Genomic DNA, 13,386 nt, shown 5'->3' on the forward strand with positions numbered 1-13,386 from the left:
TTCCGATAAAGGACAATGTCTGGGGAGATAATTGCTAGAATCCAATTATTAGGGCACTATGAGTGTGTTGGTAAATCACGTCCGCTGCCTGGGCTAGAGGCCCTCTCTGAGGACATTGAAGAGGTGTGTAAGAGACAGATCCCACAGCCTCACTTCAAAAAGACTACAGATCTCCACAAGGGCTCTCCTCTGTACATCTAGCAACATTCTTCAGATAGGCCCTGTGTCTGTGTGTCTGTCTGTCTGTTATTAAGACCAGTGGTTGTCTGTCAGTTATTAAGACCAGTGTCTGTCTCTTATTAAGACCAGTGTATGTCTCTTATTAAGACCAGTGTCTGTCTGTCTGTCTCTTAATAAGACCAGTGTCTGTCTGTCTGTCTCTTAATAAGACCAGTGTCTGTCTGTCTGTCTCTTAATAAGACCTGTGGCTGTCTGTTATTAAGACAAGTGTCTGTCTGTCTGTTATTAAGACCAGTGTCTGTCTGTCTGTCTCTTAATGAGACCCATGGCTGTCTGTTATTAAGACAAGTGTCTGTCTGTCTTTTATTAAGACCAGTGTCTGTCTGTTATTAAGACCAGAGTCTGTCTGTTTGTTATTAAGACCCGTGTCTGTTTGTTATTAAGACCAGTGTCTGTTTGTTATTAAGATCACTGTCGGTCTGTTTGTTATTAAGAACAGTGTCTGTCTGTTATTAAGATCACTGTCGGTCTGTTTGTTATTAAGACCAGTGTCTGTTTGTTATTAAGATCACTGTCGGTCTGTTTGTTATTAAGAACAGTGTCTGTCTGTTATTAAGATCACTGTCGGTCTGTTTGTTATTAAGAACAGTGTCTGTCTGTTATTAAGACCAGTGTCTGTTTGTTATTAAGACCAGTGTCTGCTTGTTATTAAGAACAGTGTCTGTTTGTTATTAAGACCAGTGTCTGTTTGTTATTAAGACCAGTGTCTGTTTGTTATTAAGACCAGTGTCTGTTTGTTATTAAGAACAGTGTCTGTTTGTTATTAAGACCAGTGTCTGTCTGTTATTAAGACCAGTGTCTGTCTGTTATTAAGAACAGTGTCTGTTTGTTATTAAGACCAGTGTCTGTTTGTTATTAAGACCAGTGTCTGTCTGTTATTAAGACCAGTGTCTGTTTGTTATTAAGAACAGTGTCTGTTTGTTATTAAGACCAGTGTCTCTCTGTTATTAAGACCAGTGTCTGTTTGTTATTAAGAACAGTGTCTGTTTGTTATTAAGACCAGTGTCTGTTTGTTATTAAGACCAGTGTCTCTCTGTTATTAAGACCAGTGTCTGTTTGTTATTAAGAACAGTGTCTGTCTGTTATTAAGACCAGTGTCTCTCTGTTATTAAGACCAGTGTCTCTCTGTTATTAAGACCAGTGTCTGTTTGTTATTAAGAACAGTGTCTGTCTGTTATTAAGACCAGTGTCTGTCTGTTATTAAGACCAATGTCTGTCTGTTATTAAGACCAGTGTCTGTTTGTTATTAAGACCAGTGTCTGTTTGTTATTAAGACCAGTGTCTGTCTGTTATTAAGACCAGTGTCTGTTTGTTATTAAGACCAGTGTCTGTTTGTTATTAAGACCAGTGTCTGTTTGTTATTAAGAACAGTGTCTGTTTGTTATTAAGACCAGTGTCTGTTTGTTATTAAGACCAGTGTCTGTCTGTTATTAAGACCAGTGCATGTTTGTTATTAAGACCAGTGTCTGTTTGTTATTAAGACCAGTGTCTGTTTGTTATTAAGACCAGTGTCTGTTTGTTATTAAGACCAGTGTCTGTCTGTTATTAAGACCAGTGTCTGTTTGTTATTAAGACCAGTGTCTGTTTGTTATTAAGACCAGTGTCTGTTTGTTATTAAGAACAGTGTCTGTTTGTTATTAAGACCAGTGTCTGTCTGTTATTAAGACCAGTGTCTGTTTGTTATTAAGACCAGTGTCTGTTTGTTATTAAGACCAGTGTCTGTTTGTTATTAAGACCAGTGCATGTTTGTTATTAAGACCAGTGTCTGTTTGTTATTAAGACCAGTGTCTGTTTGTTATTAAGACCAGTGTCTGTTTGTTATTAAGAACAGTGTCTGTTTGTTATTAAGACCAGTGTCTGTCTGTTATTAAGACCTGTGTCTGTTTGTTATTAAGACCAGTGTCTGTCTGTTATTAAGACCAGTGTCTGTTTGTTATTAAGACCAGTGTCTGTTTGTTATTAAGACCAGTGTCTGTTTGTTATTAAGACCAGTGTCTGTTTGTTATTAAGACCAGTGTCTGTCTGTTATTAAGACCAGTGTCTGTCTGTTATTAAGACCAGTGTCTGTTTGTTATTAAGACCAGTTAAGACCAGTGTCTGTTTGTTATTAAGACCAGTGTCTGTTTGTTATTAAGACCAGTGTCTGTCTGTTATTAAGACCAGTGCATGTTTGTTATTAAGACCAGTGTCTGTTTGTTATTAAGACCAGTGTCTGTTTGTTATTAAGACCAGTGTCTGTTTGTTATTAAGACCAGTGTCTGTTTGTTATTAAGACCAGTGTCTGTTTGTTATTAAGACCAGTGTCTGTTTGTTATTAAGACCAGTGTCTGTTTGTTATTAAGACCAGTGCATGTTTGTTATTAAGACCAGTGTCTGTTTGTTATTAAGACCTGTGTCTGTCTGTCTGTTGTTAAAACGTCTTGGTGTTAGGGGGTAGTATTTTCATTTTTGGAAAAACAATGTTCTCGTTTTAAACGGGATATGTTGTCAGGAAAAGATGCTAGAATATGCATATAATTGACACCTTTGGATAGAAAACTCTAATGTTACCAGAACTGTAAAGATATTGTCTGTGAGTATAACAGAACTGATGATGCAGGCGAAAGCCTGAGAAAAATCCAATCCGGAAGTGCCCCAGGTTTTGAAAGCGCTGCGTTCCAATGACTCCCTATATGGCTGTGAATGTACCATCAACGAGCTTACGCTTTCTACGTATTCCCCAAGGTGTCTACAGCATTGTGACGTAGTTTTATGCATTTCTGTTGAAGAATAGCCGTATGGGGGCACATTGCGTAAGTGGTCACATGGTGGCTCCGAGAGAGATTCTCGCGTAAAAGTGCAGAGGTAGCCATTACTCCAATCGGTCCTAGAGAAAAAGGAATTGTCCCGATGGATATATTATCGAATAGATATTAGAAAAACACCTTGAGGATGGATTCTAAACAACGTTTGCCATGTTTCTGTCGATATTATGGAGCTAATTTGAAATATTTTTCGGAGTTGTGGTGACAGCAATTTCCGGGCGATTTCTCAGCCAAACGTGAAGAACAAACAGAGCTATTTCGCCTACAAAAATAATCTTTTGGGAAAAAATGAACTTTGGCTGTCTACCTGGGAGTCTCGTGAGTGAAAACATCCGAAGTTCATCAAAGGTAAACAATTTAATTTGATTGCTTTTCTGATTTCCGTGACAAGTTTGCCTGCTGCTAGCAAGGCATAATGCTATGCTAGGCTATGATAAACTTACACAAATGCTTGTCTAGCATTGGCTGTAAAGCATATTTTGAAAATCTGAGATGACAGGGTGATTAACAAAAGGCTAAGCTGTGTTCCAATATATTTCACTTGTGATTTTCATGAATAGGAAGATTTTCTAGGAAGATTTATGTCCGTTGCGTTATGCTAATTAGTGTCAGATGATGATAACGGTCCCGTTCACGGGCTGGGCGTCACTACAGGTTAAGACCAGTGTCAGTCTGTCTGTATATTAATACCAGTGTCAGTCTGTCTATTATTAAGACCAGTGTCTGGCTGAGACAATGTCAAAAAAAATATTCTCTACCAAAGTAAATACTGTATTAAATGGTTTTCATACATTTTGCGGTGGCTAATAAAACAACAGCTTACCAGTGCATCTGCTTTGTGCTTCAGTTTCTTGGCTTCCTGCATGTAGTAGTCTGCAGTGTGAACTCTGTGGAGAACACATGAATTGAGAATATGTCAGTCATGTCAGTTATGTTGGAAATATACATCTGTTTGCAGTTGTGTGACTGCCTGGATTGCTTAAGGATAATGTTGTCCTCCAAATGCTGAATATGTTTCATTTTGAATTATCAATATAGAGGAACTCAACTTTGTAATCACATCCCACACATACGTCAACTTCCCTGGGTTCTGTTCTGTTCCATTTGAATCATGTCAGTACATCATGTCATTCAATCTGTCAGTACATCATGTCATTCAATCTGTCAGTACATCATGTCATTCAATCTGTCAGTACATCATGTCATTCAATCTGTCAGTACATCATGTCATTCAATCTGTCAGTACATCATGTCATTCAATCTGTCAGTACATCATGTCATTCAATCTGTCAGTACATCATGTCATTCAATCTGTCAGTACATCATGTCATTCAATCTGTCAGTACATCATGTCATTCAATCTGTCAATACATCAAGTCATTCAATCTGTCAGTACATTATGTCAATCTGTCAGTACATCATGTCATTCAATCTGTCAGTACATTATGTCAATCTGTCAGTACATCATGTCATTCAATCTGTCAGTACATTTTGTCAATCTGTCAGTACATCATGCCATTCAAATCTGTCAGTACATCAAGTCATTCAATCTGTCAGTGCATCATGTCATTCAATCTGTCAATACATCAAGTCATTCAATCTGTCAGTACATTATGTCAATATGTCAGTACATCATGTCATTCAATCTGTCAGTACATCATGCCATTCAATCTGTCAGTACATCAAGTCATTCCTTCTGTCAGTACATTATGTCAATCTGTCAGTACATCATGTCATTCAATCTGTCAGTACATCATGCCATTCAATCTGTCAGTACATCAAGTCATTCCTTCTGTCAGTACATTATGTCAATCTGTCAGTACATCATGTCATTCAATCTGTCAGTACATCATGTCATTCAATATGTCAGTACATCATGTCATTCAATCTGTCAGTACATCATGTCATTCAATCTGCCAGTACATCATGTCATTCAATCTGTCAGTACATCATGTCATTCAATATGTCAGTACATCATGTCATTCAATCTGTCAGTACATCATGTAATTCAATCTGCCAGTATATCATGTCATTCAATCTGTCAGTGCATCATGTCAATCTGTCAGTACATCATGCCATTCAAATCTGTCAGTACATCATGTCATTCAAATCTGTCAGTGCATCATGTTATTCAATCTGTCAGTACATCAAGTCATTCAATCTGTCAGTACATCATGTCATTCAATCTGTCAGTACATCAAGTCATTCCTTCTGTCAGTACATTATGTCAATCTGTCAGTACATCATGTCATTCAATCTGTCAGTACATCATGTCATTGCAATCTGTCAGTACATCATGTCATTCAATCTGTCAGTACATCATGTCATTCAATATGTCAGTACATCATGTCATTCAATCTGTCAGTACATCATGTCATTCAATCTGCCAGTACATCATATCATTCAATCTGTCAGTACATCATGTCATTCAATATGTCAGTACATCATGTCATTCAATCTGCCAGTATATCATGTCATTCAATCTGTCAGTGCATCATGTCAATCTGTCAGTACATCATGCCATTCAAATCTGTCAGTCCATCATGCCATTCAATCTGTCAGTACATCATGCCATTCAAATCTGTCAGTACATCAAGTCATTCAATCTGTCAGTGCATCATGTCATTCAATCTGTCAGTACATTATGTCAATCTGTCAGTACATCATGTCATTCAATCTGTCAGTACATTATGTCAATCTGTCAGTACATCATGTCATTCAATCTGTCAGTACATCATGTCATTCAATCTGTCAGTACATCAAGTCATTCAAATCTGTCAGTGCATCATGTTATTCAATCTGTCAGTACATCATGCCATTCAATCTGTCAGTACATCAAGTCATTCAATCTGTCAGTACATTATGTCAATCTGTCAGTACATCATGTCATTCAATCTGTCAGTACATCATGTCATTGAAATCTGTCAGTGCATCATGTCATTCAATCTGTCAGTACATCAAGTCATTAAATCTGTCAGTACATCAAGTCATTCAATCTGTCAGTACATTATGTCATTCAATCTGTCAGTACATCATGTCATTCAATCTGTCAGTACATCATGTCATTCAATCTGTCAGTACATCATGTCATTGAAATCTGTCAGTGCATCATGTTATTCAAATCTGTCAGTACATCATGTCAATCTGTCAGTACATCAGAGACAAAAAACACAATATGTGTTTTTGGAGTGTTTGGAGAAGTTAGTTAGTCATACGTACTTGTTATTGAACGTTAGCTTCGGTCTTCTTGGCTCCATGTGGTCCATGGACAGAGATGAGGGGTTGGACCAAAGGTCGGAATCAGACTGACCGTTACCATGGAAACTGCCAGATGGTTTGCTGTGGGTATCTTCCTCCTGTGAGATGGAGGGGTCAATTAAAATGCTAATTAGCATCCAGCAGTAAGTCTAATAATACTGTAAGGATTCATCTTGGTGATTTGGACTGCCGTTACGTTTTCTGTCCTGGCTTTAAACATATTCAGCCATTTCCCTCTCTTCAAGGCTGTTTATAACTCCTTTCAAAGGGTAATTAGATTAGATTTGCAAAAACACAGGAAATAGTGGTAGAAGCCTGGAGCAGAGAAATAATCTGCAGCAACAGCACCGTCTTCCAACTTCTCTGCACAATGAATTGTAGAAGACAGGTTCTCTTAGCAAACGGAGTGGACGCAAAAGTATCACACTTTAAAAACATTTTTTTTTAAAAATGTTGCTTGGTAATTGATTATGATAGCAGTACAAAAGTAATAAATACAATTTTACTGTATAATAACGCCGAAAACAACAGCTTGCCCCTACTTACACTGCTTGTCTTGGAATGTGAGAAGAATTTGCTCTCTCCTTTGCTGTGGTGCTTGTGTGAGGAAGAGGAGGATGAGGAGGAGGAGAAGGGGGGCAGAGAGCAGCTGAGGGTGGGTAGTAATAAGGCGCCGCTAGCGCCGCCCTCCTGGCTGAAGGAGGAACACTCGCTGGTTCTGCGCTGGCGGGTGGGAGGCTCGTCAGAGAGGGGCGACAGCAGGGGAGGCAGCAGCTCTCTCTTCCTGGGCTGTTTCCTCAGAGAGCTGGGATTAGACAAACACAGAAACATTTATGAACGCTTATGTATTGCTTATGAAGTGTTATGACCCCCCAATAATGTGAGTTCACAGCCTCTGAAATGCAAACCAATCTCAACTGCTATGTCATGAAAGTGGTGGATGGATGAAAAAAATGAGAAATGACTTGACTGTCTGATGTATTTGTAAAATTGAGAAGTACAGGCATTATGTGCAGGCCTGAAAGAAAGCAGCTGGCCTTAGAGCATTCTGTTTGTCAGAATGAATGATTATTTCTGCTTTTATTATAAGACTAATTCAATGCAGCACTATACAGGTAAGGCATAAAGTACAGATACTTCTCAGTGTCTGTTGGGTTTCATAAAAGAGCATATCCAACTGAAAATCTCTTAGAAAAAAAGATCAACCAATGGAACCAAGATTTAAAAAGAACTGACATTGGCATAAGATGGAGTGAAAGTTTGAGCATAACTAACAAAATTGTACGCTTAATCCAGTATAAACTAATATGTATAGAATGTATTACACAAAATGCACCAATTTAACAGTACAATGTCAGTCATGTGTCAAGTGTACAACTAATAATGATTCAATAATCCATGCTTTCTAGGAATGCTATAAAGTTCAGAAATTGTGGGTGGAGCTAGAAAGTTACAATATAAACATACTTTTAATCTGCCTGTGTGCATATTTCAAGACATGACACATAGTGAGATACCAATGGGCTGTAAAATTATTTTCTCATCACTCATCAAAAACGTATACTAAAAATGAGGAAGTCAATCAATCCGCCATCCTTAATACAATGAAAAAAATCAAATGATTTGTTATTGAAATTGCATGGGCGACTGAGAAAAACAAACGGGTTCAATTTAAAGGCCATGTGGCAAACATTAATGCAGGCACTAGGGATGGGATTGTGACAGGCGGGTCTGGACAGATGAGACATGGTCATTGTTTGTGTGTCCGTAAGTTGTCGGTACGTATTGTATATGTTGGTTTTGTTCTTTGGAATGTAAAAAAAGAACATATCAATGATATTTAATATCATTTAAACATATCCTTTTGGCTTTGTTTAAAACCATAAAACCATTTACATTTTGACACATTCTTTTTCAGTGCCTGACCCTCTAAGGAGGCAGCCTAGAAATAGGACTAGAAATAGCCCTGTAGTGCACTGAGGGGTCAGAATATTGATTGATCAGGCAGTGGAACGGCAGTTTGTTGAGACAGAAAGCACTTAGATTCACAGTCCTTCTAATATCCACTCCTGCTCCAGAAACCTGGCCCCTCAGAGGGGAACCCAGCAGACTGCAGTCTGGATCCATGTGAGTGTGTTCTCGGTATAGCTGTGTGTGTGTGTGTGTGTGTGTGTGTGTGTCTTCGTGGGGATTCTATTAACAATAACATTTCCTCAATTTCTCCATGTTAACAGATAAGAGACAGGTAAGGAAGTTGCCATTATAGAGTTTCCTCAAAGTCATTATTGAGTTTAAAAACCAGCAAGAATGTAAAGTAGCAGTGAGAAATGAGAAACCTTGCCTCCCTCCTGCAGCTACTATATTTTTCACATTGGTTGCAACAACAGATTATTTTCGGCCCCTTTCCCTAAACTCATGGGGATTTTATATATGAGAAAAAATTGCTTAGCTGGCGCAAGAGCGCCTGAAGCAGTAACGGGGGAAACACAGTCAGAAAACCTCATTAGGATTATGTTGCTCAGGTTATTTGTCAACAGCAGCATATTTTGTCTTGTTTCACAGGCCGGAAAATGAGCAGAACCCTGGTCGGTTTAACGGAATTAATACAAAGCATCTTTACACTCCAATCTGATTAAAAGGCTTTGAGGTTGTCTAAATTCAACTGATTTAAAGGCTTCAGCCCAGACCAAAGGGTTCAATATTTCTGCACTAGATACCCGTGGCAGCTCATATATCACAGCGCTGGGTAATCATATTAAATATATGTAGTGATTAGTGGTAAAGCTCAGCTAGCGGACACTCCATCCTCCGGACTCACTACACTCGACCCCCGACTCTTGTCACCAGCATCCCTTTGATGAGCAGTAGGTCTCCACAGCGCTAATTAAATATCTAAAATGAGCTTTAGCGCCCTTGTCGGTGTCATGTTACCTTAATGCTGTAGGACACAGGACACAGCAAAGAGCTAGCAGCAGCTAAGGGTATACCATACTAGAAACATCACTGCTCCTGTACCTCCGAGCATCCTCTCTGAGGAGGATCTACACTGGTTGGACGTAGCCATTCACAACACATACAGTACTACCACCCATAAGAGAAAAACAACAGCCTTTAAGTACACTGTGGACATCCATAATGAATGTGTACATCCCTGTAACCATTTACTGTACATAACAGGATGCTCTACACATTCCTTTTCTCATCCAGTAACCATAGTGATGAGTTAAGTAAGTACTGCACAGTGAGCGGTTCGGCGACACTTACTGTTTTGTGCTAATGTTCTTGTGGTTGTGAATGGGTGAGATGCACGGGGGAAGAAGCATGGAGTCTTTCTCCAACCGTAACTTCTTGCTCCCGCCGACAGCGTTACAATGGTCCGACTAAAGAACACACACACAAACAGCACAGTCAGCATTGAACATACTATCAGCACTTTCTCACCGCTCCTCCATGGACACACTCCAACCACTATCCCACAAACCAATACCAGTTAGTACCTAGAGAGAAAAATAGTGAGAAAGGTTCTGCACTTGCCTTGTGTTTCCTCTTGGCCTTGCTAGGGGGTTTCTCAACAGGGGTAGACTGCTGACTGGCGGGGGACTGGCGTCTGTGCTTGGGGCTGGGCTCCCAGTGTTCCTGGGGCTCAACCTTCACAGGAGGGGGCTCAGGGGGGTCCTGTCCTGGGATTCTAGACAGGAAGCTCAGCTCGATCTTCACCCACAGTGACTTGATGTCCTCAAAGTCCCTGAGGGGGGACAACAGTTCGTTCTGGACAATGGGGACAGGGGACAAGAGGGGGTCTTCCAATAAGCCCCCAACCACACCAGGGTCTGGGATAGAGATGGAAGTGAGGCAGGTGCTGGTAAGGCTACTGACACTCAGGATATTGGCTGCTTTGAGAGTCTGCAGGCTGCTGGGACCTGGGCAGGGAGGGTTAGGGACCTTGATCAGATCCTCTGGTTCAGAGTGGCACTCAGACGACGAAGACTCCGTCTCGATGAACTCCTTGGACTTGGGGAGGATCCTGCTGGGCCCCCTGTGCTTCTTCTTGTCCAGGACTGGGGCTGGGGGAGGATGAGCTGGAGTAGTTGTCGTGGTAGTGGTGGTGCGAGGTTCCTTCCTAGGGGCAGCTTTCCCACTGGTGCCCTTGGTCCTGGACTTGGGCGGCTCCAGAAGAGGCGGAGGCTCCTTCTCCTTAGGGGTAGTGCTGATGGAGGGGTTGATGGGCTTGGACCAGGAGCTGTGTTCTTCCAGGCTGGATGAGCGCTCCACTTTCTTTGGCTGCTTCTTTCCAATGCTGCGTCTGGCTGGGGCCGGCTCCACCACCACCGCTGCTGGGGACTTTGAACTCTTCCCCTCTGAGACCTTTGGTCCAGTCTTGGGCTTGGCCTTCTCTCGGATGGGGCTGAGGAGGGCCCGTTCCTTGGCGTCGGTCTGGGCCAGCAGGACGGTGGGCCCAGGCTTGCTCTTTCCTGGGGCCAAGTCCTGGCTCCCAGGTGCCTGCTGGCTGTGGTCAGGCTGGGAGCTGCAGAGCCCATGGCTCTCTCTCTCTGACTGGGTACTGATAAGTGCTTTATTGTGTGGGGTCACTTTGTTCAGCCACTTATCCAGCTGCCATTTGTTTGTTGATGGAGGTTCAGGCTGTGTGAGAACAAAATAAGTATCAAGGACAAAGAATATACAGTTAGATAGATCCACGTTTAGTTTGATAGTAGACTACATAGCTTCATAAAACACTGTGTTGACTCATGAAAGTAAAATGTGATAATTCAATTGTCTCTTCAGAGCTATATGCTATCAAACCAACGAGCCAATGTCCTGATGAAGAGACCATTAAAATAGACTCTCAGAAACTCATGAATGACTGAGTAGTGCTCCCAAATTGTCCTTGTGCTAGTCTCCGACCATGCCATCTCACATCGTTTGTTTGTACCATTATGCCCCACGACAAGTAGAAGTGTTTCATATGAAATCATAAATCCTGTCCTGAATGATCGAAATGATAGCAAATCATTCGGAAAGGAAGTGTTGGAAATGAATTGACTAAGGAATTAAAACCACTGAGTATAAAACAGGGGATAACACATACTTTCCCTTTCACTCTTCCTCTCTGAAAGGCCCAGCCTTTAAATCCCATCTAACATGGCTTCCGGAAAACTCCTGTGTCTTTAGTAAAACATCAGTGGAGTGCACTTAGAGAGGGAATGAGACATCCTTAAAGACGGACAGGCCCGTTTCCTGGCCCACCTGGCTGTTCCAATTGGCTCTTCCTTGGTGGACAGAAAGTCATATGGCCTGTAGAGGGCGCCCAGATGCACTGTGGTAAGTATTTACCCGGGTCTAAAACTCAGTGCTCCTCTGTGGAATACTACTCTGCCTGGCACTTGAGCTGCTTAAACTGCCATGCAAGTGTCGAAGTCACTTTACTACCATCAACTGCCACAACCGGGAAAGAGGGAAAGTTGCTACCAAGTCGGCTAGTTTAATCCTATCAAAATAATAGTGATATTAGAGTAGATGGGGGGTTTTCATCCCTAGATCAAAATGCTGTACTAGTGGTATTAGTGTAATATAGTGTGTTTCTGTAGCCTAAAATAATAGGATAAATGTTTTTCCCTATGGTATAACACAGGTTGAGTATTGGTTGATAGCACAGTAAAAAAAATCTGACTGTCCCGGTTGGTTGGTACAATACAGTAAGGAGCGATTGTGTTATACCTCTGGGGTGGCGGTCCGGGAGGCCCCGTTACACTCGCTGTCACTGGAGCTGCTCTCACTGTCTGAATCCGACTCGGAGCTGCTCTCTGATTCACTGGAGCTGGCCGAGGCGCCACTAGAGTGGCCCGGGTCACTGGTCCGAGACGTGGCCACAGGGATGCTGGGTAGGAGAGATTTAGAGAAAGAACGAGAGGGAAGAAAGAGAAAGAGAGATAGAGAGAAAGAGAGATAACATGTAGAGAAGGACATAGAGAGAGAAAAAAAGTATACATGTTTGTATAGATAAACATTTACTGTGTGATAGACAAAGCTTTACTGTAGCCTCATATTTCAGCAGCACTACCTAGCCCTCTGTGACCCTGGACTGATCTCATTCCACTGGCGTGTGTGACTAATGCACTGATGCGCTGTGACGCAGATTTCTTTTGTGTCATCATTTTGCTAAGAGCAGCCTTGTGCTCTGCTTCATGTTTGGCGCCAGCCACACGCCCGGCCTTGTGCTCTCTCTGCCCAGCACTCAGTGCTGTGGTGCTGGCTCGCTCAGCAGTGACACAGAGTTGGTCGCGATGAGTCCGCCTGTCATTGACATGACTCCCAGATCCACACAGCCTGAAGACAGCTGGAGACAGCCCCATCAATCACACAGCATCTCTCTCTCTCTCTCTCTCTCTCTCTCTCTCTCTCTCTCTCTCTCTCTCTCTCTCTCTCTCTCTCTCAACAAGGCAAACTGTTATTAAGAGAATAATGCATCTGACATCTGATTATCAATTTCATCAAATACGTCATATACAGTGACAACAAAAAGTATGTGAGCCCTTTGGAATTACCTGGATTTCTGCATAAATTGGTCATAAAATTCGACCTGATCTTCATCTAAGTCACAACAATAGACAAACATAGTCTGCCTAAACTAATAACACACACAATTATATGCTGTCATGTTTTCATTGCCCACACCAAGTAAACATTCACAGTGCAGGGTGAAAAGAGTATGTTAACTCTTGGATTTAATAACTGGTTGACCCTCCTTTGGCAGCAATAACCTAAACCAAACGTTTTCTGTAGTTGTGGATCAGACCTGCACAACGGTCAGGAGGAATTTTGGACCATTCCTCTTTACAAAACTGTTTCAGTTCAGCAATATTTTGGGATGTCTGGTGTGATCCGCTCTTGAGGTCATGCCACAGCATCTCAATCGAGTTGAGGTCAGGACTCTGACTGGGCCACTCCAGAAGTATTTCCTTCTATTGAAGCCATTCTGTTGTTGATTTACTTCTGTGTTTTGGGTCGTTGTCCTGTTGCAGCACCCAACTTCTGTTGAGCTTCAATTGACGGACAGACAGCCTAACATTCTCCTGCAAAATGT

At 41.5% G+C, this 13,386-nt stretch overlaps 1 protein-coding gene across 1 annotated transcript in view; it reads right to left on the reverse strand.

The window, feature by feature from the left end:
- Positions 1–13,386, reverse strand: part of LOC112257031 (AF4/FMR2 family member 2) — a 336,258-nt gene that overhangs the window by 22,060 nt on the left and 300,812 nt on the right. Inside the window, exons 11-16 of the mRNA XM_042326311.1 lie at positions 12,021–12,180; positions 9,837–10,943; positions 9,567–9,682; positions 6,849–7,107; positions 6,264–6,400; positions 3,868–3,931 (exon numbers count right to left, since the gene is read on the reverse strand). Coding sequence (XP_042182245.1) covers positions 3,868–3,931; positions 6,264–6,400; positions 6,849–7,107; positions 9,567–9,682; positions 9,837–10,943; positions 12,021–12,180 — 1,843 coding nt within the window. The remainder of the gene's footprint in view (positions 1–3,867; positions 3,932–6,263; positions 6,401–6,848; positions 7,108–9,566; positions 9,683–9,836; positions 10,944–12,020; positions 12,181–13,386) is intronic.

This window comes from Oncorhynchus tshawytscha, linkage group LG08 (genome assembly GCF_018296145.1).
Source record: "Oncorhynchus tshawytscha isolate Ot180627B linkage group LG08, Otsh_v2.0, whole genome shotgun sequence".
NCBI classification, from domain to species: domain Eukaryota; kingdom Metazoa; phylum Chordata; class Actinopteri; order Salmoniformes; family Salmonidae; genus Oncorhynchus; species Oncorhynchus tshawytscha.